Consider the following 25,829-nt stretch of genomic DNA (forward strand, 5'->3'; position numbering starts at 1 on the left):
ATTCATTTTCAGCCAAACGCAGGAGTCCCAGTGACAAATACTGTCCGTGGCATGCTTTACTGTGGTTCTTCACCTTACCCGTAAATACAGGCTTTCTGAGCACCCCCAAAACCCCTGAGCTGTCATCACACCTCGGTTAGGTCTGAAATAAATTGAGCTCTGCCATGAATTTATTTGAGCTTTTGCCATATTTATTAACTGGGGAGATTCCCTATTTTCAGGGGCAGAGGAGTGTATTAATTCAGAAAAACTCCACAACCCTTAAATCAGGCGAATGCCAAAAGCGATTCCTCTAGCATTTCTCGCTGCCCTTGTGACAGAAGCCTTTCACCCCTGTTAGCCTGCACCAAGAGCTTTGGGAAAGTTGTTATCCAGCGGAAATTTCCAAAGGTGTTCTCTGGTCTTGTACCATTGACTCGGACTCCAGCTTTTTTCCCTGATGGATTTATGTGGCACATAAATTCAGTGCACTACTCCCTGCCTGTAGCAAGTGTTCCCAACATTGCTGGGGTGCCTCTTTTATAATAATAAAATCCATATCACTTTTGCTGAAATCATATTCCTGTTACTTCTTGGAACTAAATGCTAGCGCTGCAGTTGTAAAAACAGATGGATTTTGAATTAGTTTGAGAGGTATTGTCGTATTTGCACTTTTGAAAAAGTAGACTCTAACTTGTACCGTAATCTACTGTGTATGAATTGAGGATTATATCAATTTATATTTTTAAATTGATGATGGGTTTGAACATGAGGATTTTCAGTGACTCTACTATATACAGTGTATATATATATATATATATTCATGTTCACTTATTTCACTTTATTGGCAATGAAAATTACCTATTAATTGTCATTTAAGTGAAATTACTGAACCTAAATATACGAGCTTGATAAAAATGTTCATTTTAGAAGAAAATCTCAGATGGCACTGTCTTCATATATAAACATATCTCAGTAGGTCTATATCTATATATATATATCTCAGTAGGTGTTGACAAGTGAGCGTCTAATAAGTGAGTTCATTCAGTCAACCAATTCATTCAAAAACACTACTTACTGAATTCGGAAACTGCATACTAATATACTACTCGTATTACTTTTACCATATATTTCTATGGCAGAAATAGTATGAGCAGTATGATAGTATGCGGTTCTGAATTCAGCAGCTGATTCAGGTCAAAACAAGTGACCATCTTTATGAGTGAGTTTATGCAGTCACATTTATCATCGCTCTGTGAAATTTCTCAGGGGCGAACTCCAATGCAATTTCAATAGGAATCCGCCCAAACAGGAGTCTTGCATGGCGATGAAAAAGTTCCCCCCGTTTCCCACATTTATTCAGAAAAGAAACATGCAAATGAGTGAGGCAGTAAATCATTCAGTCAATCAATTCACTAAAAAACAGCAGTTCATTCAAGCGAGTGATAAGAGTGATGATTTTTTGAAGGCTATTTGTTGGCCACATATGTCAGAAAGATAACAATTATCAAATTTACCGTTATTCCCTGTAAAGCGTAAATTGTTGTAATTTCTTTATGACTTTGGAATGTAGAGGTCAGTTTACTGAAATGAAGCAGCCTTAATGACGTATGCGCCCAACAAATTTGCCCTCCAGAGGTCGCAGTCTTCAAAATCCGACGCAGCTAGTGAGTCGTTCAAATAAGTGATTCATTCAGAAACACCGTTAACATGTGTTTGGCTTGGACTTGAAGATGCATCAGTTAGTTCTCTATTGGCTTTGCTTTGATGAATATTTGAAGTTTGAATTTTTTTAATATTAATATACAGTAGGCCAAATCTAGCCTTTTTATACTCTGAATGTTAGAGCTGAAGTTTAAAAAAAGGAAAAAAATGATGTATTGAGTCACGGCAGCAGAAGCATCCAGAGGCATTTCACTCCCTAACATGAAAAGCGATCCTATTTTCTGGGAGCGAGGCAGAGAGAAAGAGGAGAAATATTTCATTAAGAAGCATCTGACTCCAGTCTGAGTGCCGCCTCTCTGCTGCTTATCCCTGAGAAGCCATATTTCCAGCCAGTTATGGGACCATAAATTACCTATTGACTACCTTATTATGCTTATTCGATTTGCTGTGATCAAGAGGGTTATTGAGGTGTCAGGCCCGAGTGCCAGCGTTGATAGAGCCTGTCTGGATGCCAGACGCTGCCAGGGAGATCTCTCACAAGCCCAAGCTGTACCTGAGTGAGTCTGAGGCCTCGTGTAATCGAGGAAGTTGATAGTTCTAATGGAAGGAGTGGGAGCCTCGACTGAATGCCAAACTGGCACTCATCTGCAGATACTCTCTTATGGAGACAGATGAACTTAAAGATGGTCTTCCGGTCTAGACTGCATGGGCACACTGGCTGTGGGTGGCATTACTGGGTTAGTAAAAACCTTTGCACGTTGGACTAAGAATGGCACCAGTGCATGACGCTGTCTGGTATTGTGGACAAAGTCAGTGGCTGTGCTGAAAATGAAACTTTATGGTACACTTTGTAACTTTTGGCCCTCTAGCGGCTAACAAACAAAACTGCATGCATTTTGCGGAAGAACATTTTGGTTGTGCTTCTGATCTGCGTGACTGTGCGGATGAATATGGTTATCCTGCTACTCCTAAAACATTCTCTATTAGGCTTAAGAGATATAACCAGTGTAGATGGAAATGATCTCAGGCTGACTAGCTTGAAGACGTTACTGTAGCTTTACCCATTAATAGACACGGTACTTTCTTGAAAATAAATTTTATCAACCTTTTAGGTATGTGATGCCTAAAAATTTGGCCTGAAGTTTTTGTTGCCCTTTAATGCCTAAATATGAGCTAATGTTTCATTATTTCCACCAAGCTTTCAACACACTAAAACACAAGTCTTAACTTTCAAATGTAAAAAAAACGTATTTGTTTCAGCCATACAATAGATGGCGATAGAGAATCCAAAGTTCTGTAGTACAGTTTTATATTTGAACAACAATGGCTGCATCCAAAATGCATATACTGTATTATAGGTACTTTTTACATTTTTAATTTTAAATAAGTAATTACTTCTCGAACGCTAAAAAAAGTATGTTCTAGTATGAATGTGTGTGTAGTATAGGGATTTCCCGAGCCAATCGTCAGCTGTCACGCAGGTGTCGTGCAGTAAGTGGCGATATGCACCTTCAAGTGGGTTTGCCAACCGCCATTAAAAGGAAAAAAAGAAGCTCAAATGTATCATCAGACTGAGACATCATTGGCATAATGCGTTGCTGTGGGTTGCTGTCACATTTTGGTTGTAATGAGCATATGATAATTCAAAAGAATAAACAGTTTTTAATAATAAATCCAGGGGCGTCGGATTGGGGTAAAACCAGTTCTGATTACCAGGGCCCCAAGGGGAGAGAGGGCCCTTGAAAAGTCTGGAATATATTTTATTTTACTTGGATATTTTAATTTCCTAATTAAATTTCATAATGAATGTCAGATGAAATGTAAAGTTAGTGTATTGGCTGAATAACTTGGTTGATTGACTGACCACATTTTGTATACAAAAAAAGTAAAGACTAAGGTCTCACGGTCCCACCCCTTGCTAATGCGCCAAATGGTTTAGTCCATATGCACGCATTTTATGTTAGTTAGTTGAGCATCTGGTGGAGCGCAAACTTCTGCTGTAGAAATGTCTCTCAAAGAAAGCCAAATCAAGCCACCAAAAAAGAAAGGAAAGACAGGAGAAGGAGAATGAGACAAAACTAAACTGCTTGAATATCTCCGCGATCGTTGGTGCTAAAAATGAAAGAGCAGAACATACACTTTCAGATGATAATTTTGTTGGTGGTATTTGGTATTAAAAATGGTATTTGGTGAGGAACATGGGGGCCCATCAGGACTGCCTATGCATAGGGCCCGGGATCTTGTGCTACGCCCCTGAATAAATCCAAGGGAGAACAGTGAAAAAAAAACACACACACACACAAAAAAAACCCCCACCACGTTAACCAAACAAACACAAACTGAGGGTTTAAATACACAGAGCAAACAAAAGAGCTAATGAGTTCATTAACGGGCAACAGGTGATTGGGATCAATCAAACACTGGAAAACTAGGTCAAGCAGAACAGAACACAATGAAAACTAAAATGAAAAGAGAATATACGACACAGTTGCGTCTTGCTTCAGACTTGACTGACACACTGGCATTCGGACACTGCAAGCTTCATGCTTTCTAACCGGCATAAATCCAATTTTGTTGCAATTATTCTGCTTATTATACATATAAATACAAGTTTTTATCAGTATTCCCATATTCATAATTGTTACCACACAGTCTGTAAATAGTGTCAAGTGTCTACCACAGTAACAGATGTTAACATTTAGCAATGTCTTTATACAGCTTGTATTGACTATAAATATAACCAAGCACTAGGAAAATACTCAGTATCAGCAGACACTCAATATTCAATGACTCGGATCAGATCGGGGCCACACAAAACTTGATCGGGACATCCCTAGTGTAGTATGAATTTAATTCAGATGTACTACATCTGCCATGTTGTCATTATCATGTGACTACCAGCGTCAGTTTAAGACTTTGAATTACTGTAAATTCAGACACTTCTTTTGTCACATAATGTTTTTTCACCTATTATAGAGTTGGGATTTATGTAATTTTGGATGCAACCTAGAGTTATTCAGAGCTTGAGCTATTTCCGCAAAAGGTTTACTGAGGTCTCTTATCCTTGATGTGCTAAGGTCTCTTAATCAGTTGACGTAAGGAGTCATCATGAGGACTTCTTACTGTTTTTGTGTTTATCCATTTGAACAAAGCATGAAGGGGCTAAATGGGAAAACAACATGTTCACTTCAATTCATCTCTTCATTTTTAATTTAATGTGGCATCAAGCTCGCTTACAGTGTCTTAAAATTCAGGTTTTATTACCCTGGAACAATGTGGCTCGTCTTGCAGCAACCAGCGGCTGCGAGACTTCATTACCAATATGCTCCACAAATATGCTTTCTACATGCTCGTTTAGAAACGAGCGAGGTCTGTCATTTAGCAGACCGCCGCGTGTTGTAATGGAGTTTTCACTCGGGTTGCAGAAGGAGAGAGAGAAGGGTAGAAACTGGGGAAGAGAAATAAAATGCATGAGAGGTGCAGACGGGGAGTGTTGAGGAGGGACCGCAGGAAGTCATTAGACAGGTCTGTTAATTGAGTCAGTGAGATGGAGCGTGGAGTGTGTTTGTCTGAGGACCAGACGACCTTCAGCACAGACACGGGCATTAATTAGCGCTCTGTGCACAGGTGAACTCCTTCAAGCCAAATGAGGAGGAGCGGCCCATTCTTTCAGGTTTAATGTGGTTTCCAGTGATTATCAAGTCTTCAACACCCTTACTTCTTAATGTCTTTCGTTTATGGATAGAGTTGTGACTGAATTCAAACACGGAGGGCCGTGGACTATGGAAGCATGTTTCCGCCACAGAATAAAGGGTAATCGCAACTTTTTATCTCACAATTCTGACTTTTTTTCTCACAGTTGAGAGTTTATATCTTGCAATTCTGACTTTTCTCAGAATTGCGTGTTATAAAGTCGCAATTGCGAGTTAAAAGTCAGAATTATGTGATATAAAGTCGCAAATGTGTGTTATAGAGTCTTGTTTTTGATTTTTTTTTTCTCAAATTGCATGTACATATCTCACAATTCTGACTTTATAACTAGCTATTGGGAAATATAAAGTCAGAATTGCATGATATACTGTAAAGTCACAATTGTGTGTTATAAGGTCAGATTTGTAAGATATAAACATGCAATTCTGGGAAAAAAAATATTTTTTTTTTCTTAGAAATGGACTTTATAATTCACATTTGCGAGTTTATATCTCACAATTCTGAGAATAGATATCAGAATTGCGAGATATAAACTCGCAATTGCGAGAAAAAATGTCTGAATTGCGAGTTTATTAAAGTTTATGACTTTATTACACGAAATTATGAGTTTATGTCTTTCAATACTGACTTTATAACACGCAATTGTGACTTTATATAAAGCAATTCTGACATTATGATTGCGAGATGTAAACTCGCAATTGTGACATAAAAATTTGCAATTATCTTTTAAAATGTTTTATTCTGTGGCGGAAACAAGCTTCCATAGTAAACTCTCTCTTATCTTGTACTATACCTGACTTTCTGTCTGTATCTCATTAACAGCATCAATTCATACCTTCTGGGGCTCGGTGGGTTCAGCTGTGATAACGGCGATGTGTCTGTCGGCTGCCGCATTCCAGATTTTCCCAGATGTAAACGATGATTTTCAGTGATACAGATGCCAGATTTTCACTCGCACACAGTAATAGTGCCACAAAATATAGTGAAAGCTTAGATCTGTGTTTGCATTTTTTATCATCACCTGTCTGATTCCCTTTGAGCGCCGCTGACAAATCCATGGCTATTCAGCCTCGACTGACTGTTTCATTTATTTATTTATTTATTATTTCAGGAAACGCTTCAAAAGCAACGTCGGGAACAGATTTAAATAAAATAAAAAAAAGACACAAAGCCACTGATCTGGCAGCAATCAAAAAAATTAAAAGCAGCATTATTGAACAAAATAGGAGTAAAAAAAAAAAAAAATGTGGAGTTGAAGACTGGAAAATGAAAAGACCCAAAGTAGAAGAGAATTAGAAATGACAAAGAGAACTTCTTTTTAAGAATATGAAGTAGGTGACACAATTTTTACAAGATTTATATTCAGGTATAAGTGCCAATTTACAGTTACATCTTTAATAGTTTTACTCAGACTCCTTCTATAGTCATACATGCATGAAAAAAAACAAGGTACTGACCTTTAAAAACAACGAGGTGGCTGCAGGGTTCAGTCGATACTTGACCCTTCACAAAAAGAGGTCAAAAGGCCCTAAGGTTACACAAATGGCAGAGGTTTGATTTGCTGAATGTGTACCGTTTGGATGAGCTGCAATTTAACGGAGAAGAAAAACACGCCTAAATGTCATTTGTGTGAACACGGCGTGTGGCATGGCGATATTTTCCACAGGGAGCTTTGCAGATAAAGTTCAATATGCAGGGGAGGCTGTTCTGGTCCAGTGTGTTACATTTAAGGTGTTTCTGATTGCTGTCAGATTGTGTGGTTCAGGCAAGCCATTTCATGAACACATAGCAAGATCCAGATGGAAAATATATCTGTCTTATACATGCATCATATATCCAGTCAATGAGAGATGGATTCATTTATTTACAATTGGGCCTCTTTATGTGTTTATATACACGCTAATGTCCTTATTTTCATTTCGGACATTAAGTAGTTAACAGTTAAAGTAACGGATGACCTCAGAGTCCTCAGAGACTATGATCACATCACAATCAAAGTTCTGAAATCTGAGAATCTCTTGTTTTTTTCTCTCTCTGTATCCTGGTGTGTCTCTCACTCATCTGTCTTTTTAAGACCCCATGAAATGTGTTTTCCTGTTCAAATTCATATTGAAATAGGGGTGGGACTGGACATATAAAAAAGTGCATTTTTATTAGACAAAATAACTGTGAGTGCAAGATAAATTGAATTTTATTTGAATAGAAAGTTTGTAAATTTAAGTTAAAAAAAAAAAAATCTAGACCTCAGAGCCAATATACATGAACTGAAAGCCTACAAAACCAAACTGGTTTGAGGTTTCATTCATTCATACCATAAACAGTGCTGGATGAGATACCCAAAAATGAAAATTAGCCCATGATTTACTCACCCTCAAGTCATTCTATGTGTATATGACTTTTAACTAGCTTTGTAACATGTTAAATATGAATATTTTCTTACACAAACTCATCGCTTTGCTTCAGAAGGCCTTTATTAACGAGCACTTTTATGATGGATATGATGGACTTCAAAACATAAACAGCAATTCACTGCCATTATAAAGCTTGGAAGAGCCAGGGCATTTTTTTTTTATATATAACTCTGATTGTATTCATCTGAAAGAAGAATGTCATATACACCTAGGATGACTTGAGGGTGAGTAAATCATAGGCTAATTTTCATAATTGGGTGAACTATCCCTTTAAGGTTCGGGGCTTATTAATTTTGCTAACCTTATCTTCAGGAGATTCAAACTTTGCCACGAGTCTCCTTTTCTCTCGTTTCCAGGCCACACCAGCTTCATCTTGGCCCTTACTCAGGATCTGAGCTCTTAAATCAATAGCATAACTCAGAGAGAGGGAAGAGACGCAGGGGCCAGAGAGGCTGAAATATGTACCTTATAACTCAAAGCATATTTGCTGCCATTACCTGAAGGTGTGACCAAGGTGTTAATAACTCTTCACCGTGGGTGGTGCGATCCTTGTCAGGAGGGAGTGTTTGAAGGGTGTGAAGGTGGAGGAGATCAGCACTCACACATACACCGGCATTAATGACGGCACATACACAATCGCCCATATGTACGTGCTTCAAATGTGGCAAAGAAAATGGTTGAATATTACTGCACACCTTTCTTCCTACTTTTCCATGCTCATCTCTTCATTCCCTGCGGGTATTCTCTGCGGTATTCTTATGCAGTGTGGAGGGTATTGGTGTGCCCTTGGCAAAAAAAAAAGGGGCTGGTTGTTGCAGGCCAAGTGTAGACATAAATCGCACCAACGGCAGTTTTACTGCCGGTTGTAAATAGACGTTCCTGCCATTTTTTACGACAGCTATCACTAACTCATTCTGATTCTTATTGCCTCTCGAACGCCGCCAATGGCCCGCCTGCCACTCCCAGCGCCCGGCTCTTCTGTGCTGCCCAAACTTCTGACAGCACCGGGATTTATCGCTGTGGTGTAACTGCTTCTTTAACAAGTACCGCAGCATTTAATTGAATCACTTGTTTTTTTGTTCATAATCACACATATGGATCCAAGTAGAGCAGGAAGGGGGTGATGCGCTAAATCCAAGTGGCTTTGGGAATCTGTTTAAAAGGAAGATGTTTGGAAGATGATCAAGGGACGTGAGGTTTGATGTGGTTGGCGGATTATGTGGCAGATTAATTTTTTTGTTGTTGTTGAAAAATCACATTTCTTGCCAGTGCTGTGTCCTCAAATTTCACAGCATTGACTATTTTAACTATTTTAAAATATTGTTGCAAGTCATTGATCCCACAGTGAGAGGGAAATAATTCATAGCAACTGTGTTGTATAAATGTTAAATTTTATATTTGTAGGTTCTCATCAACATTAAAAACCTAGAAACAGGGAATACATATTTGAAATGATCCCCAAAGTCTTTGAAAAAATAATGACTATGTACAAATATACATATTCAATAGTGAATTTTAAATATGGGTCAGACTTTACAATTGCTTTTGTTAACATTAGTTAGTTAAAGGGATAGTTCACTTTGAAATTAAATTTTGGTATGTTTTAGCTTACCTCAAGGGCATCCAAGATGTAGGTGTCTTTTTTTCCGCAGTAGTTTCAATTTTGATATTTTTAGGTCAAACCGTTCTTGTCTGTCAGTCATATAATGCAGGTCTGTGGACACTGTCTCAAAGAGCATGCACAGAGTCCAAATTAAAACAATTCCCCATCGTCCAAATTAAACAATTCCCCATCGTAAGTACACATTGATGGCCTAAGACATGAAACGAGCGGTTTGTGTGAGAAAACGAACAGTATTTATATTGTTTTTAACTCTTGTACACAGCCACGTCCAAGTGATCTGAGGGCGCGGTCGCTTCCTGCTGTGTGACGTGTGCGCAGACTGGTGCATAGATATATATACACTAGATTCCGCCTTGGCTACGGCAGTTCATTGGAACGAATGCCGTAGGCAAGGCGACATCTATTCAAGTGTATATATATCTATGCACCAGTCTGCGTACACGTCACACACCAGGATGCGCGCGCGCCTTCAGATCACTTGGATGTGGCTGTGTACAAGAGTTAAAAACGATATAAATACAGTTCGTTTTCTCACACAAACCACTCGTTTCATGTCTTAGGCCATCAATGTGTACATACGATGGGGAATTGTTTAATTTGGACGATGGGGAATTGTTTTAATTTGGACTCTGTGCATGCTCTTTGAGACAGTGACCACAGACCTGCATTATATGACTGACAGACAAGAACGGTTTGACCAAAAAATATCAAAATTGAAACTACTGCGGAAACAAAGACACCTACATCTTGGATGCCCTTGAGGTAAGCTAAAACATACCAAAATTAAATTTTAAAGTGAACTATCCCTTTAACATGAGAAATCACTAGCATGATACACTGTAAAAAATTTCTAACCCTCCCAAATCAAAAATTTCAAGTGACCAATAACATCTAAATTTTTCAATTGGCCCAAGTGAAATTCTGTAAATTTCAATTGGCCCAAGTGAAAATCTGTAAATTTAATTTTATAATTTACAGAATTTCACTTGGGCCAATTGAAAAATTTAGATGTTATCGGTCACTTGAAATTTTTGATTTGGGAGGGTTAGAAATTTTTTACAGTGAAGCATAAACAAAAATAAATATATTTTATATTCTACATAAAGACATATTATACATAAAACTATTTTGTGAAAGGTAATATGTAGAATTATATCATAAAATGTTATCAAAAATATTTATAAACTAGAATGTTTTAAATGAGACCATACAAACGAACAATAAATAAATCAATTATTGTGTAGTTTTACCAGGTTGGGTCATGTGACCAGTCAGGTGGTTGAAGTGCTACATAAACTAGGAAGTTTGAGTATTTTGTACTTCACACAGCCAATCCTCGTTCCTAAAAGGACTAACCACTCAGCAGCTGAGTTGGAATCTCTCATTTGTTCATTTTGTGGATATAAATCTAAAAAAGGAGCATAATCTCTAGGGTAGAAGAAACAAACATAATTCAAAGTCCAAAAAATTACAAGTGCATTCTCTGTCCCTTTGTCTTGCAGGCCAGTCAATCAGCACAATCATTTTGCACTTTTATATTGTGACCTTGTGTCCCTGTTTTTTTTTCCACAGCTAGATCAAGTTGGATATTATGTCATTTATATGGAGTGACTGAAACATATTTGGACATTTTAGATAGTCACGCCACAATGTTTGAGAACCATTAAGTGTTCAAATACCCCTTGTCTTCATATATACTGTATATATCATTTTACCAATATATTTTGTCATTTGAAACCTAAACAACTTTGCTTTAAAAATGTGTTTGTTCCTTGATATTTTGTTATATAATGAAATTTAAGGTATGACTTCATTGTCCAAATACGTTTTTCAGGTTCATGGAAAAGACAAACGCCTTTCTACTTGTTTTTTTTTTTTTATTCTAAACAGAATACATTTTTAATCAATTAATTGACCAAACATGCTCTTATTGCATGGTATTTTTTTTTTTTTTTGTGTGTGTGTATGTTTTAGGGGATATATGATGTGTACAATGTACATGCAGTTTTATATGGTGCAGTTTTTTTTAGTGGTGGTGTCTCGATTCCTCTTGCAGCTATGTCATACAGGGATCTAGAGATAGTCCGTATTTTACTGTGGATTTGATGTCTTATTTATGTAGACTGGCTCGTGAAGCCATGCAGTGCTAGCTTTTTCAGTAAAATTCTCTTCCAGGTATTCAGCCTTTTTGTGTGTGTGTCCTGTAAGACAACAAGCATTGAGGATATTGCTTTTTGTTGACAAAGATTTGTTTGTTTATGGCATTAGGGTGTCAGGTGGTGTGGAATATCTCTGCTTGCTGTGTCTCGCTTGCCCCTGTTACCCTGTCGGACAGTGAAGGGATGGATTATAAGTAGGGCTGTCAATTTAATGCATTAAATGAACATGATTTATATATTTTTTAAATGATGCAATTAATCAATCCTCTTTAATCTGTACAAAATTTTAGCCTACCATTAAAAAAAATCCTTAAATCTTCACCCTCATGTTTTGAATTGAAATCAGTCATTAAACCAGTGACTGGTTTCTCTTTAATGACTTGAAAATAAAACACAATATATTGACTTATTAGTGCATATTGTAATGCTTTTCAATGATTTGGACTGCCACATTAATGTAACATTTAAAATCTTCATTTATCTCCTCAACAGATTTAATTTGGTTGATTAATTGGCAGGTCATACTGTATATTATTTAGATTTTTTTTTTTTTTTTTTTTTTTCATTGATTGACATCCTTAATTGTAATTCTCCAGTTAGATCAGTCACTTTTAAAAGGTATATCTGAATGAATTTTTATTCCATAAGATGTAATCATATAATTGCTCTACCTCATAACAAAAAGCAACGTGGACCAAAGCTTTTATTATGACAGTGTATAAAAGCCATTGTGTATATTGATTCACAAAATCCATTAAGACTGAACGAATCATTGCGGCATGAGCAGTATTGTTCCCATCAGGGGACGAGTCATAGTTTGAATTTCATTTTGTCCATATGCGCCTTTTCAATAAGCCCTCGGCTGCTTTGGAAATCCAAGCACTTTGTTTTTCAATGCTCAGCTTGCCAGTTTATAGTGACGTACGCGGATAGTTCATTTGTAGATTTAAAATTCATAAGCCGGGGTACTCAAGGCTAATAATAGCCGTTGTCACAGCAGTTATTTCCTGTGTTGGAAGTTGCATCGCTCTGATTGCGGTGAATTCTAATTGGAATGTTAATCGTGAGCCAGATGGTAGCAATGCTAGATTATTATTAGTATTATTATTATTTCAGTGCTGCATAACAGTCGTACATACAAAGACAAACACACAAATTGGGTCCGGTACAGATTTGCAAACCACGCTGTTATAGTTATGCGAGAAGTGGGCGCAAGGGTTGGTGGTTTGGATTATTGAAACAAGAAAATAGATTATCCAGTATCTTGTAGAGCAGTTGCCCAAGCTGAGAAACTAGTTACACAAGAGCCAGATTGCCATTGGGGGGATGTATTGTGATTCAACTTCCTGTGCCTGAAACGCATTTCATGGTGAGCCATCAAGATCTGGGCCTCGCTGCTAGACTCTCGCTTTTCCTTTGGTCTGTTTTCTGTCTTTCATGTTTCAGTATTTTGCTATAACGAACGGCACTTCTACGCACATGCTCTTTTGATAACCGACATTGGCCGCTTCTGCTGAATGTCTATGTGTAGATTTTTTAAGAGGGTTAGCCTTGCAGCGCTGGTGAGGCATTCCTGGCACTGCTGGCACTGTTGGCACTCTCTTCCCAAGGCTTATTCACTCCATTTCTCTCTATATCTTTCCTTCTCTCTGTCCTTCCTTTCGTGTTTTGCCTTACCGAACTTCCTCTGCTTATCACGGCGCTGCACCCCACTCCTGTTTCGGACCGTGTTTATCCGGGGGGTTCTTGTCTGGGGGTGATAAGCCGTCAGGCTCAACCCTACATGGATCCAATGGCACCTCTCTCTGTGTTTCCCTTGACGTTCTAACACTTCCCCTTCGTCTATCTATCATCCTCCACTTGGCTCATCTCCTTCTCTTTTGTTCTCGAATGCAGAAATAAAAAGGTAATATGTATTTGCGTAACACACCCATCTACTAACATTTTAGGCAAATAGGCTCCCGGGGAGGCTTTACATAGATGAGCGCTAACTGGTGTGCTGCCTTTTAAGATTTACGCCGTTCTTTGATTTAATGTTACACCAGAGCTTATGCCCATTATATAAGCATCATAGGAGCTCTTAAATGTTGTAGCGCCAAAGAAATGCAATCATTTTTATTGATGACATTTCTGTTTTCCCATCCTAAGATTGTAATTTTCCATCTTGGGCTTTGGTAAGGCAATAATTAGCAGCTTATGCAAATCAGCCTTCATTTATCAGACAATCGCAGTTCTTTAAATTACAGAGCGTGCTGAGAAAGATTGTTTCTTCGTTGGCTGTGGCATTGACTTTGTCCTTACTTCACAAGGCCTTGGCTTTTTATAGCATTAGCTTTGTCTCCAAACGTTATGCTTTTAACAATAGCATGAGATTTAATTGACAAAAACAACAAAATCATTCATAGGCTCAGGAAGTCCTATGGTGAGAAATAAAGTATGATGATGTGAACAAATGTAATCTTTCAATTGCTTAGCATGTTGCTATGGCTCACATTGCTTTACAGGTGCTCTATTAAACTCTATTAAAGAGTATGCACAGCTGTTCAATGGCCTTCAGCTTTGCAGTAGTAACACAAAAACACATCCTACACATGTACCAAACCTTATACCAGAGTTTTGAATTTATTTATTGATGACTGGTTCAGAGTGGACCATATGAAATGAAAGCGCTTTGGTTCAGGCTCAGGTGTTGCTTCGGAGGCTGCTGAACTCATGCCAAGTTTTACCTTTGCCACAAAATTTTGCCTACTGCCGCAGTTTGTCTTGATTAAGGTGGTTTTCGTGTCTCTCTGCAGGATCAGATTTATGTGTATTCATTTCTGGTTTTACAGCATGTTTGAATTAGAAACAGATGCTCTTTCTCAGTCAGCGAGGTTGTAATTAGGCCGCCATGTTTCTTCTGATTTTTCAAGAGGTGACGATCCAAAAGGGAAACGAATGCATTTGTGTGAATTGAGGTGTGATTGTGTTTGTGTGTTCGAACATTTGGAGACGGTCGACCATTTGAAGGTGCATCCACTGTTTAAGATTCTGTGTAATTTCAGTGTATCAATTAGTCATGTCCAATTAAAAATAATGGGTAAATGAGGACATGGACATTCATGGTGTGTATTAGAGATAAGAATTAGAAATGTAATGGTTCCGGTTACGAATCCTCTTAATGATTATTGTTCCTTGATGATTCAGTTAATGAATCTTTTAGTACTTTTGAGGAACCATCCAAATATACTATTGTATACTAAAGATAAGCACTATAATCAATTCTATCAATAATAAATTATATATTTATATTTATTTTGACATCAAAAAACATCCTAATTGAGAATGAGCTATTTTATTTCCTGTTTTTCACCCTCTCTTTCGAACACTCCGTTTTAATAGACGTGCTGCTTTCAACACTTGGACGTCTACTGCTATGATTGGGTAACAGTTTTGCATATTCAAATAATTTTCGCCGTCCCCCGCCATTGTGTGGAGTGGTTTTGAAAACTTCCGAGGTTCAAATTTACATATACATATTACTTATGAGTCTTTGTATATAGATATATAAAGTCAAAGTTAAAGTGCAAATATATATAAGTCTTTGTTGTGGCTAATAAAGTTTAAGTACTTGGAGTTGCCGCACTTTACTTATAACTTATGGTGTTTTGTGTAAACGGAATTATGAATGAATGTACCATCGTTTGTCGTTTTTATGGGCTTTTCATCTTTATTTTTTTTTTAAAAATTGAAAAACGTATTCATTATCATTTGCAGTGTCGTGTATAATATGAAACGTGTTGTAATGTCTTTCTAATGACAAAACGGAAGATTTCACTCACTGAAGTTTTATTCAGGATTACAGCGAATGGCTTCAAGTCAAAACAATAACAAAAGCAACGTTATTTACGTGCTTTCTTCCATGTCTGGGGACTCCCCCCACATTAACTCCATAAATGCCGAAGCAAGGAAAGAACAGCAAATCACAAATATTCACAGTATACAGTATAAATATTTAGTACATCAAACGATCTTTAACAGACAAAGCAATAGTAATGGTAAAGACATTGTTACTCATACTGTTACTCATACTCACACTTGATTCACTTTAATTGGTGTGACCACTTTTTTATTTTTTACTTTTTATAAAAATTAAACGTTTTAAAATATAGTTTAACTGACAACTGAATAGGGGAAAAAAAGTGTTTATAATGAACTGTTAATAACCTGCTAAAACTGCTAAATAAACTGCTAAAAAAGTTTTGTGAATTTAGTTTTTTTCCGTGTCATCACACTGTTTAGAGCACAATAAACAAATGGTAAAAAAACCTTTTTGAAAAATAATATTTTATTCATACGTTATGCTATGTCCTCTGTAGTGGACGCCAGGACTAAGTTGTTTAAAAAATAAAATGACATGAAATTATATGTATAGGCAAAAACAATGGGATTTTTTTTCAATCACCAATAAATTTTGGGGTTTCAGGATTTTTTCAACCAAAATTTGTATAAAGATTATTCTCAACTATGTTATGAAAGAAATAACGGAGTTAATTGATACACCATTTTACTTTATGCAATATGTGGGTAAAATGGCCATAAATTAATATTCCCATTCAATGCAATGTATCTATACACTGTATCTAATTTGTGTTCTTGGAGCAACATTTAATGAAAAAAGAAGTGTAATAATTGGAGTAATAATTGGCATTAATTGGAGTAATAATATCTAATATTTCATAGGAATATTGATGTATAATTTATTTCCATATTCACTTGTTGTGTCTCACAAAATGCCTGATAAACATGATTTAAGTCCTGATATCCTCTACAGTGGACACGTTTGAAATCAACACCCTGTTCTGTAACAGAAAGTAATTTTTTTTATTTGAAAGCCCTTAACATTTTCCTGAGATGTTGTTTTATGAAATACAATTTGAAAAGTAGCTCAATTTAAATTATAATTACAATATATGATCATATTTCCATAAGAATGCTACATTTGATCACTAAATTAATGTCAGACATTTTTAAAGACCAAGGAGAAGTTGTTTTCATGGTGAAACCTCCAAACATTTGGTATCTCTGAAAAGTCCTGAATCTGCTCTTTACAGGACACCCAGGTTGTGTCATGTGACATGTATGATGTCAGAGAAATTCACTAAAATATAATGTCCACTACAGTGGACAAAAGTCTATTATTGGGTCCCAGGAGGAATTGTTCACAGGGTTTTACTCTTATTTTTAACTGTGCATTGAATTATGTTGTGTTTTAGGGTTAAAGGAAATGCATGTAAACTTAACAAATAATGTCCTGGCATAAAATTACAAGTTCCTTTTCTGGTTTTCAACAGCTTGTTTTCTTGCAGTATAATATTGGCTTTAAACAAATTCTGTTTTAAATCGAGATCTTGACTGAAATCTTTTTTTGACACCTGATGATGCCGAAATTTTAATTCATTAAAAAAAGAACCAGGTCCGAGTAATTTGTTCATGAATTGGACTGCACATTGTGATGTTTGTTTGTTGTGGCCTGGAACCAGCAAGAACAACACATGCCATGTTGTTTGTTTATTGTCCTTATATTATTTTATGGTGCTCAGGCTTTCTCTCTCTCATCACATTCAATTGAGATGCTCACAACTCAGCTAAAACAATTCCTTTTGCCGTGACTCTGTAGATTCAGAAGTGACACAGCGACTCTGCTGAATAGAAATGTAGAAAACACTGTCAGTTTTTAAGTAGTTCTGCCATATATACATCAACAAAAATATGCAGACATTCAATCCCTCATCCCCCCCCCCTTTTTTTTTTTAAAAAGGAACACAACTGATTTCCAAACCTAGTGTGGGTTGCACTTTATTTTACATGTACTTACAGTGTACTTACTCACAAAAATATGGAGTAATGTAGGACACTACATGGGTTAAGGTTAGGTTTAGGGGTAGGTTCAGGATTAGTACTAGTTACTACACTAGTTACATAGTATGTACATGTGAAACAGGACTGTAAAATAAAGTACTATCCTAGTGTGTATTTGTAATTGTAATGAGAAGCAGTAAATGTTCATGTCTCTTTGTACAACCTTACATTTGTGTCCCTCAAGCACTAGGATGGGTAATGCACATCACTGACATTTAAAAGAAACTTATTTTGCCTCTCAGGGAATCATTTAGCCATCAAGTTGCTTCATACTTGAACAGGCACGAAGAGAAATGTTCTTCAGGATGAAGAAAGTGTGAGCTAAGCGGTAAGATTGAGTGCCATATTTATTCTTTATGTAAGATTTGACTGTGATGAAAGGGTACCATCAGAATATGTATTTTTCCATTCACATTGCAAAAAGCCTAGCATTGTCATTGGAATGTAATTCAAGCCATTTGATTGGCATTAAATGCAGCCAATCAAACGATTTATAGATGTACTGCAGTGGTTGAAAGGGGAAGGTCATCTAGCGCTCATCATAAATCGAGACTTATTCATGTAGATTACAGGACATATTTTCATATGTCATTGTTTGCTGTAACTGTCAGCCAAGTCATCACTAATGGCACTGCTGCCGCTGCAGACGTTATTTACGTGCTCTCTATGAATCCAAATGATGATAAATCTCTTGCATGTTTCGTACAATCTAAAACCCCAAGCCCAGCAAGCATTCGCACTCTGACAGCAGCTTGGCAAAAATAACAGTCTTTAGCGTAAGCGTTTTGCAAGTGTGTGTGTGTTCGAGAGTTTCAGGCAATGTTCATTTGCATGAGCCCCCTGAGGACATTTAATGCTACTAACTTTCCCCAAGCTGAGAACCAGCGTGTTTAGGCAAACCTGCTGACTATCGCAGTGTCCAACATCACTCCTTCTCCCCCCTACTCTTATCTCCATGAGTCTCTCTCTTGCTCTCCCTTTCCCTCTCTCTCTCTCTCTCTCTCTCTCTCTCTCTCTCTCTCTCAGAGTTGATGCCGAGTGTGTTATTAGTCTTTAAAGAGCCTCTCTGGCTTCCGCTGCCTCAATGTCTGTTATGATCAGAGCTCCAGGATTAGCGCTGTCACCACATTGCATCTCTCCGCCGTTCTGCCCTCACTCTCCCTCTCTCCTGGCGCATCCCTTGTGACCCACAGTGCATGTTACGCTGTTTTTTTTCCTCCCCACCTCCATCCCCTCTCTGGAAACTCCTCCACATAGAAGAACACGCGCTGTGGAGCTTCTTGGCGCGCAAAGTGGGAAACGAGAACGACAGTGTGGGAGATTTCTCACTGTGGACTGGGACAGATCCACTACCGCAGGGAAAACAGCGGACAGCTTTAGACAGCGGTGGCAGCAGCGAGAGGGAGCGCGTGTGTGCATGCATCCGTGCGCATGTTTCGAGGGTAGACCGAGCCGCGCTTCTCACACGCTCATTCTCTCACTCTCGGATGATGAAGGCTCTCGATCGCATATGATGGAGCTTGACTGAGAAGCGGGTCTCACTCTCACACGTGCGCTCTTAGGCGGGGGCAGAGCTCGGGAGCTCTTGGCAGCGTGGCAGAGGCACCCGCACGCTCCACACTTGCATCTGGACTGTGACCGATGACCGGACATACGCACCAGGTTCCGTGCGCCCCTCGTGCTCCGGCGAGCATACACACGGGCAGGTGAAGGACCTTCACCTTCGACCCCCCCGAGACCTCTGGAGATGTTCCTCTTCTCTCCTGTGAGACTCACTTTGTTTCTGCTGGTCTTCCTGGATGTTCCCCATCCGTCCTTTCAGGGCAGGAATAAGGGCAGATGGAATAAGGGGGGTAAGTTTTGGGAAGACTCTTTCACCTCAGGAAGTCAGGCGCTTGTTGTGGTCTGAGGTCTTTACGGTTTGTCTGGCTGGTTGGAGGTTTGATCCATAAGTGTGGGACAGCAATCGGAACATTATAGATCCACTCGGGAGATTCTTAAGAACAACTCATGTGTAGTACTTGAATTTATTTAGATTTGTTGTTAAATATCAGATTATGAGATTTTGTAGTTTTCTTTATTACAGGATGTGGTTGACAAATGACTGATGACATTGCTATCGTGCATCACGATAAAGTTTTTTCCTCGTGTCCCCTCAGCACTATGTTTCCTCACTGTGTGTGCAGACGCTACTCAGCTAAAAGCTTTCCCACCACACTGATAGAATTTCACTTCCTCTGCGCTCTTCTGTAGGAGGTTATTGGGCTTCAAAATGCTGTTGAAGTAGACGGTGAGGGAAGGAAAACCCCTTGAGAATTTGGAGTCCTTGTGACCATGTGTGGAGCGCTGATTCTGTGTGCATGGATATGTGTGTGAGTGTGCTAAACCATAACCCTTGTTCCCAGTGCTGTGATTGTGGTATAAAGTTCTGTTTTATCAGGCTGTAGAGAGGTGTTAATAATTCAAAGCAGACCCCCATTCTAAGGGAGAACTGCTCTCCCCCTTCTCAGGAAGCATCTAATACCCTTTGTGGGATTAAAGGGAGAGCGGTAATCTCAGTGGCCGCTCCTGGCGAAGGCTTGCGGATGCTCTTCCGAAGCCCATGGGTGTCGCACGCGCAACAGACTCTCGTCTTCAAAGAGTCACCAGTCCTACGAGCCTTCGAACAGTGACTGTTCCTCATCTCCGTGTTGAATTGGCACGTTTGACTCCAGTCTGCGTTCCTACGCACGCCTGCCTTTTTTTTTTCCCTCTCAGATTGTTTCATGCAGAGATGGAGCTGGTGGGTGTATTCTTCTGGCTCTTCTGATTTAGCAGGTGACAGATGGACTTCAAAGCTGACTCATGTCTTGAGTGCTATCTGGTTGGAAATCTGACTCGGGTTTGGTCAGACAGATTTGTGATTCTGTTGAAAGTCTTTGTTGGACGATGTTTCAGAGAGAGAGTTCACCAAAAACTTGAAAATTCTGTCATCATTTACTCACCTTCATGTTCTTCCAAACCCATTCTTTCTTCTGTGGAACACAAAATGAGGTGTTTATCAGAATGTCCAGGCTGCTTTTTTTCCCCACCGATCACAGCCACTGTCATCATGACGTTTTATAATTTGGATATATAACTCCTTTTGTGTTCTACACTATAAAAAAGTCCTACATATTTGGAAAAACAATTTTGATTTAAGGGTCTAGGCTAATTAAATTGAATAAAATTGTTTTAGACCCTTTGATCAAAAATGTAATACATTTATTAGAAGTGTTGCCATTTAAATTCATTTTAATTAGTGATAATACATTAAGAGGCTCAGATCTCAGTCTGTGTTTTGTAAATATCATTGATGTTGTCCTTGAACAGCTTCCGTTGAGTGGAAAGCATGTTGCCGTCTGTAATCTGAACTCCCTCCCCCTGGTTTTAGCCTGTTTCTGTTTGAAATGGAAAATGGTATTAGCCTATACTTTCTAAATGGTATAATCTGTATTTCAGAGGGAGGTAAATAAATGTGATATCTCTATAATCTTTGGCTTCTGGTGAGATATAGGGCTTTCCATGGAGCAATTAGGCCATGTTCAGAACAGCTGTGTGAATTCGGCTTCAGGTTTCCTCTGTAAAGATGACACTGCATGCCCAATTACCTCCTTCATGACACACTTGAAAAGGTGTAATTTTACCTGTGGATATGAAAAGATCAGCATGGGTGACTTGAGTGTTTGTTGCTGTACTGTTATTACCAGCGTTTAGAACAATCCCTAGTACTAGTTTGCTCTGTGTGTATTTGTCACTTTTTTTTTTTTTTTTTTCTCTTTTCACTTAGGCCTATGCTCTAATTTCTGATTTAGGTGTCATGTATTTCTAAAAACACCACTGGCAATGCAAATTTAGATAATTTCTCCTTACATTTTATTTTCTGTCGAAATTTCTGTTATTTATGTTTATGTTTCCCTTATAAGTTCCTCTGACCTAACCAAAACCCAATAGGTAGGTATTATTTAAGCTCTTTCTCATTTTTAAGTATATTTTTCGAACTGTTAAGGTGGCCTTGGGGTTTTTATTTTAGGCGCCAAACAGCACAGTGTTAACATCAATGCAAAGATAATTATTTTTAAAACCAACAAGAAGGCTTTCGAAATCAAGGCAGTGTGAGATAATTTATCTGCAGCAATGGCAATTTTTATATTAGCATATGTAATTATGCATCACAATTTTTTTTTTTTTACTTTTTGTTAGTGCTTTTGAAAGGACTGACTAGAGAGAACCTCGTAGCCCTGGCCCCAAGCTAGTGCTCTTACATTTTTTAGTCTATGCTTTTCTGTTCTGCTTCTGTGGTCTCCCAGGTTATCTCAACTTAAATTCAAGCATGTTGTCTCCCAATGTATTTAAATGTGACTGTCACCATGGACTGATAGTGGGGAATTCTCAGGGGCCAAGTCGGACTTCATGCGCTATCTCTCATCCTCTCCCTGACATAAACACACACTCTTGCGCAGTTATGCCCTCACACAATTTTAATGTACCAGTCAATCTCTCTATCCTAATAGAGGTTTATTCTCCTGGGCCACCTGAGGGGCATGGCATTTAGAGGGCAAACCGAACCCACTCAATGTCACCCTCCATCTGTTTCAGACCACAACCCAGCATTCCCTTCAAACACAGCCTGGAAATAACCACTGCTGCCTTCTCCACCAGATACTGTTTTTCCACTTCCCGTTGTTCAGGTCACCGAGCCCCTGAAATGCAGTCCCTCCATATGGCCAATGGTGGACCTCATGAGGACTTGTAGGCAGCCCACTGTGAGGAGACATTGAAACACACCCTCAGAAATGGTGGTGAATTCTAATACACTAGCCACACTTTGGTGTCTGGCTTCGTTGTGGCAGTCTAGTCCATGAAAATGAGCATAGACCCAGTGCTCAGAAGTGTAATTCTCCCTTCAGGCCTCTGTCTGCTTGTGACCAAGAAGCACCTTCATGCAAGTCACTGCTGCTGCCTGGAGACTAATGAGGAAAAGCAATGTCTCGCTTATGGATCCCAATTCGCGATCCTTTCCGACTTGGGAGTTCTGGGGTCCTGGGTGGCCAGATTTTCAGAGCGGCTAGAATCGGAGAAGCAATTAACAATTCTCACAACTTGCGGCTCGTGTGGAAATGGATTTCAGGCTCTCTTGCGGGCCAGTGCTTCACTGATGTCTCCACGCTCACCATTATGTGCCTGCGAGACAAGTGATACCAACTGTGCATGGGAGAATAATAATTTCTCTGTTCCTCTGAACAGTTTGTCGCACAGGGCGCTTGCAGAGTGCAGCTCAACAATGGCACATTCAATTATTCTCTCCCCTCGCTGTCAATGTCGCAACATCTCGACTGAACGCCCCCAACCAGACCGTTGCTTTCATAACGGGTAATAATATCTCTCCGGGGAGCTGAAGTATTGGTGGTCTATGGGGGACTGATACACTCGTACTCGACATACAGTACATGCACAGCGCAGACACACCTTAAAGGAAGGGAAATTTAACACTGAATTTAACCATGTTCTCTTTTTTGCAAATTTGAGTGCAATTTTCAGCTTATCGCAGTTTTTCAAGTAAAGAGGCAATATATTTTGACTTAACTATTAAGTTGTTACTACAGTCAAGCTACTCTTTTGAAGCTAGTCACAAACTGTTAATTCCGAGGGTTCTTGTTTGATTATTGACTCTGTTTGGCTGTAAAACAATTTGAGCAACATAATGTGTCATTAAAAACAGCTATGTAACATTTTGTTATGCTACACTGCTAATTGCTGAAAATATAGTTTGCTGCTCAAGAAGCTACTACGACTATTGTCACGCTACTGATAAATGTTAGTACCAGCACTACTTTCAGTTAATTATTCCCCAACATTGACTACAGTTCTGATGCCAAGTATTCAATTTAACATGTGGCAGATTTTCATAGTGTGTGTGTTCGTTTGAGATCTGATCTGCTGACTGAAGTTTAACTGGCACATGTAGCTATTATTCATGCTGGCCATATTTCATCATTGAAAACACCGTGTTATATTCTATTTCGGGTCTTGATGGACAGAAGGGAAGAAATATTTGTCCAGATTGGACTATATGATCGGAGCACATCTGCCCTGCACTGCCCCTTCCTCTGAACGCTGCCATTTCCGTCACACTCTCTCTAATGAAGCTGCTGTCTAATTGCAGTGGGGAGCGTTCCCAACAGTAACAGTGTTTTATGGGAGATTTTATGCTGCAGAGATGACAGCAGAGGCTGATGGATGGGAGAACGTAGATTTTACGGCCTAAGACCCTCTCACCTCCATCTTCTATTCCTTCCCATTCTCCTTCTCTCTCTCTCTCTCTTGCTCTTTTTGGAGTCAAAGACACACTAACACCAGTCCAAAAGGGTTATACCAATCAAAAGTTTTGACATACATAACTCATATTTTTTTATTAGCTGTGCTTGCTAAGTCAAGCCAAACTGTGGTATACAAGTCATCATGCACAAGTGTGACACAAGTGTCACGAATGATACTTGAAATTGTGTGTTTTGTTGAGAAGAGGTGAATAAATCTCATTGTCTTATATTGAAGGATTCAGCTGATCCATATCTAGAGACCAGAATGTCATAGATAATTGATATTGAGCTCTTTTGATTTTGGCCAGTAGACATTATCTAGAAACCCCCTAGCAAACACTCAGAACCACTTAGCAACTGCAAAGCAACACTGACAACTACCCAGAACACGGGTGGCAGGTTTTGCATTGGCAAATAACACACACACACACACACACACACACACACACACACACACACACACACACACACACACACACACACACACACACACACACACACACACACACACACACACACACACACACACACACACACACGTATATACTTTTCTTTGTTTACAAAATGTAAAAAAAGTAGTTCTTGGCATTTTATCAATTTATAATGATGATAAATTATATTGTGTAAAAACTATAGTACATTATTTATATCTCCATTTGTATAAAGTATTCATGTATAATATTTCAAGGATTTTAGAATAAGCCTTTTAGATCATGAGAAATAATTTGTCAAGTGTGTTAAATCTTTTGACTGGCAGTGGATGTTAATATATATTTTAATGTAGAATTATATATACATACTTTTCTTATGAACAAATATCATAATGAAGCATTTTGCCCACAGATGGTCAGGCTGAATATCTAATGGCGTGTGATTTCTCTCTATGCTGCGGAACTGAGATGCTGTTTTCGGTCACATGCTTTTAGTTTCATTTCTTTTGGGCTAAAAAGATTATGTGGTGCATGTCAGCTGGCTTTAAATTTATCTACACCCTTGCTGTGACCTCTTTAAATATCCTCCTTTTATGTTTGCTGTTAGTTATTTTTAAGTGCCGCTTGTCATTATAGTTAAGAGCAGTTGAAGTTTGGTAGACTTGTCGTTATTCTGAAGCGTCTAAGACTTGGCTCCAGAACTTCATCGCCGCTTCATGATCCTGTTTAAAAAGCCCCCTACAGGATAAACAGTGTCCAGTGACCCTCCTCCTTGTTCCTCAAATGATGTCACAACCCAAATCATGTCATCAGACTTAAACATCACCAGCTCTGCTTGGACCGTAACCAGCGAGAAGATCCCCCAAGGAATTATCTCAGTTTTTCATCCAATGGGATTCTTCCGCTGTAGGCTGACGGTCTCTAGGCCCGAAAACATCCTTCAGTTTGCATTAGAGCAAACATGTCACTTGCTCAGTTCCTCATGCTCCGACTTTGCATCATGTGCTTGCCTCCCACTCTCTGAGCGCTCAGCGCTATAAAACTTTTAAGAGATAAGAAGCTGTTTTTCTATTTCAGGGTCACCATTAGCTTAAATAATGCAAAGACTCGAGGAGGAGTGGCTGAAGGTCTACAGAGGGTCGGAACACCGTCTTGGATTAAATTATACATTGTTATCGCAGCTGGTGAGGCCTGTTCTTCCTCCAAATGCTTCGTGTCTCTGTCTCATCCAATAACATTTGGGAAGCAATTGTGGAATGCTGAGCAGTCCTGGCCCAGAATAAAGGGAGATATTGGACCAGGAGAGATCAGTTTGCATCAAGCCGGGAATGTAGCTCGGACAGGACAGCTAAAGGACGATTCCCTGTGGTTTGTGGGAGTAGAGCACTCTCTGCTGAGCTTTCAGAAGTGGAAGTGACACGGAATTTGCACATTCTTCAGGAAAGGAAAGTTTTAGTGGCTGAACACATGACAGTGTCCCTGAAATGCAGTATTGGAAGTCTGTAGATGCGAATCTGGTGTTGCTTTTCTGGAACATTTCACTATAAACTCCAAGAGACAAAAATCCAAAGACAACGAGCTTGAATTTAGTTACAAGGTCCAAAACTTAA

The 25,829-nt window shown here is 38.8% G+C and overlaps 1 protein-coding gene across 5 annotated transcripts in view; it reads left to right on the forward strand.

Annotated features, from left to right (window-relative positions):
* The window catches only part of robo2 (roundabout, axon guidance receptor, homolog 2), a 452,373-nt gene that overhangs the window by 72,197 nt on the left and 354,347 nt on the right, over positions 1-25,829 (forward strand). The window contains exon 1 of one of the 5 annotated variants that reach the window (XM_079886424.1): positions 18,522-19,303. The exons of the other annotated variants lie outside the window; for them this stretch is intronic. Coding sequence (XP_079742550.1) covers positions 19,198-19,303 — 106 coding nt within the window. The 5' untranslated portion in view covers positions 18,522-19,197. Of the gene's footprint in view, positions 1-18,521; positions 19,304-25,829 lie in introns of those variants that run through there. 5 annotated transcript variants of the gene reach the window in all.

The sequence above is a fragment of the Squalius cephalus genome, assembly GCF_949319135.1.
Source record: "Squalius cephalus genome assembly, chromosome: 11".
In the NCBI taxonomy this organism is placed as follows: domain Eukaryota; kingdom Metazoa; phylum Chordata; class Actinopteri; order Cypriniformes; family Leuciscidae; genus Squalius; species Squalius cephalus.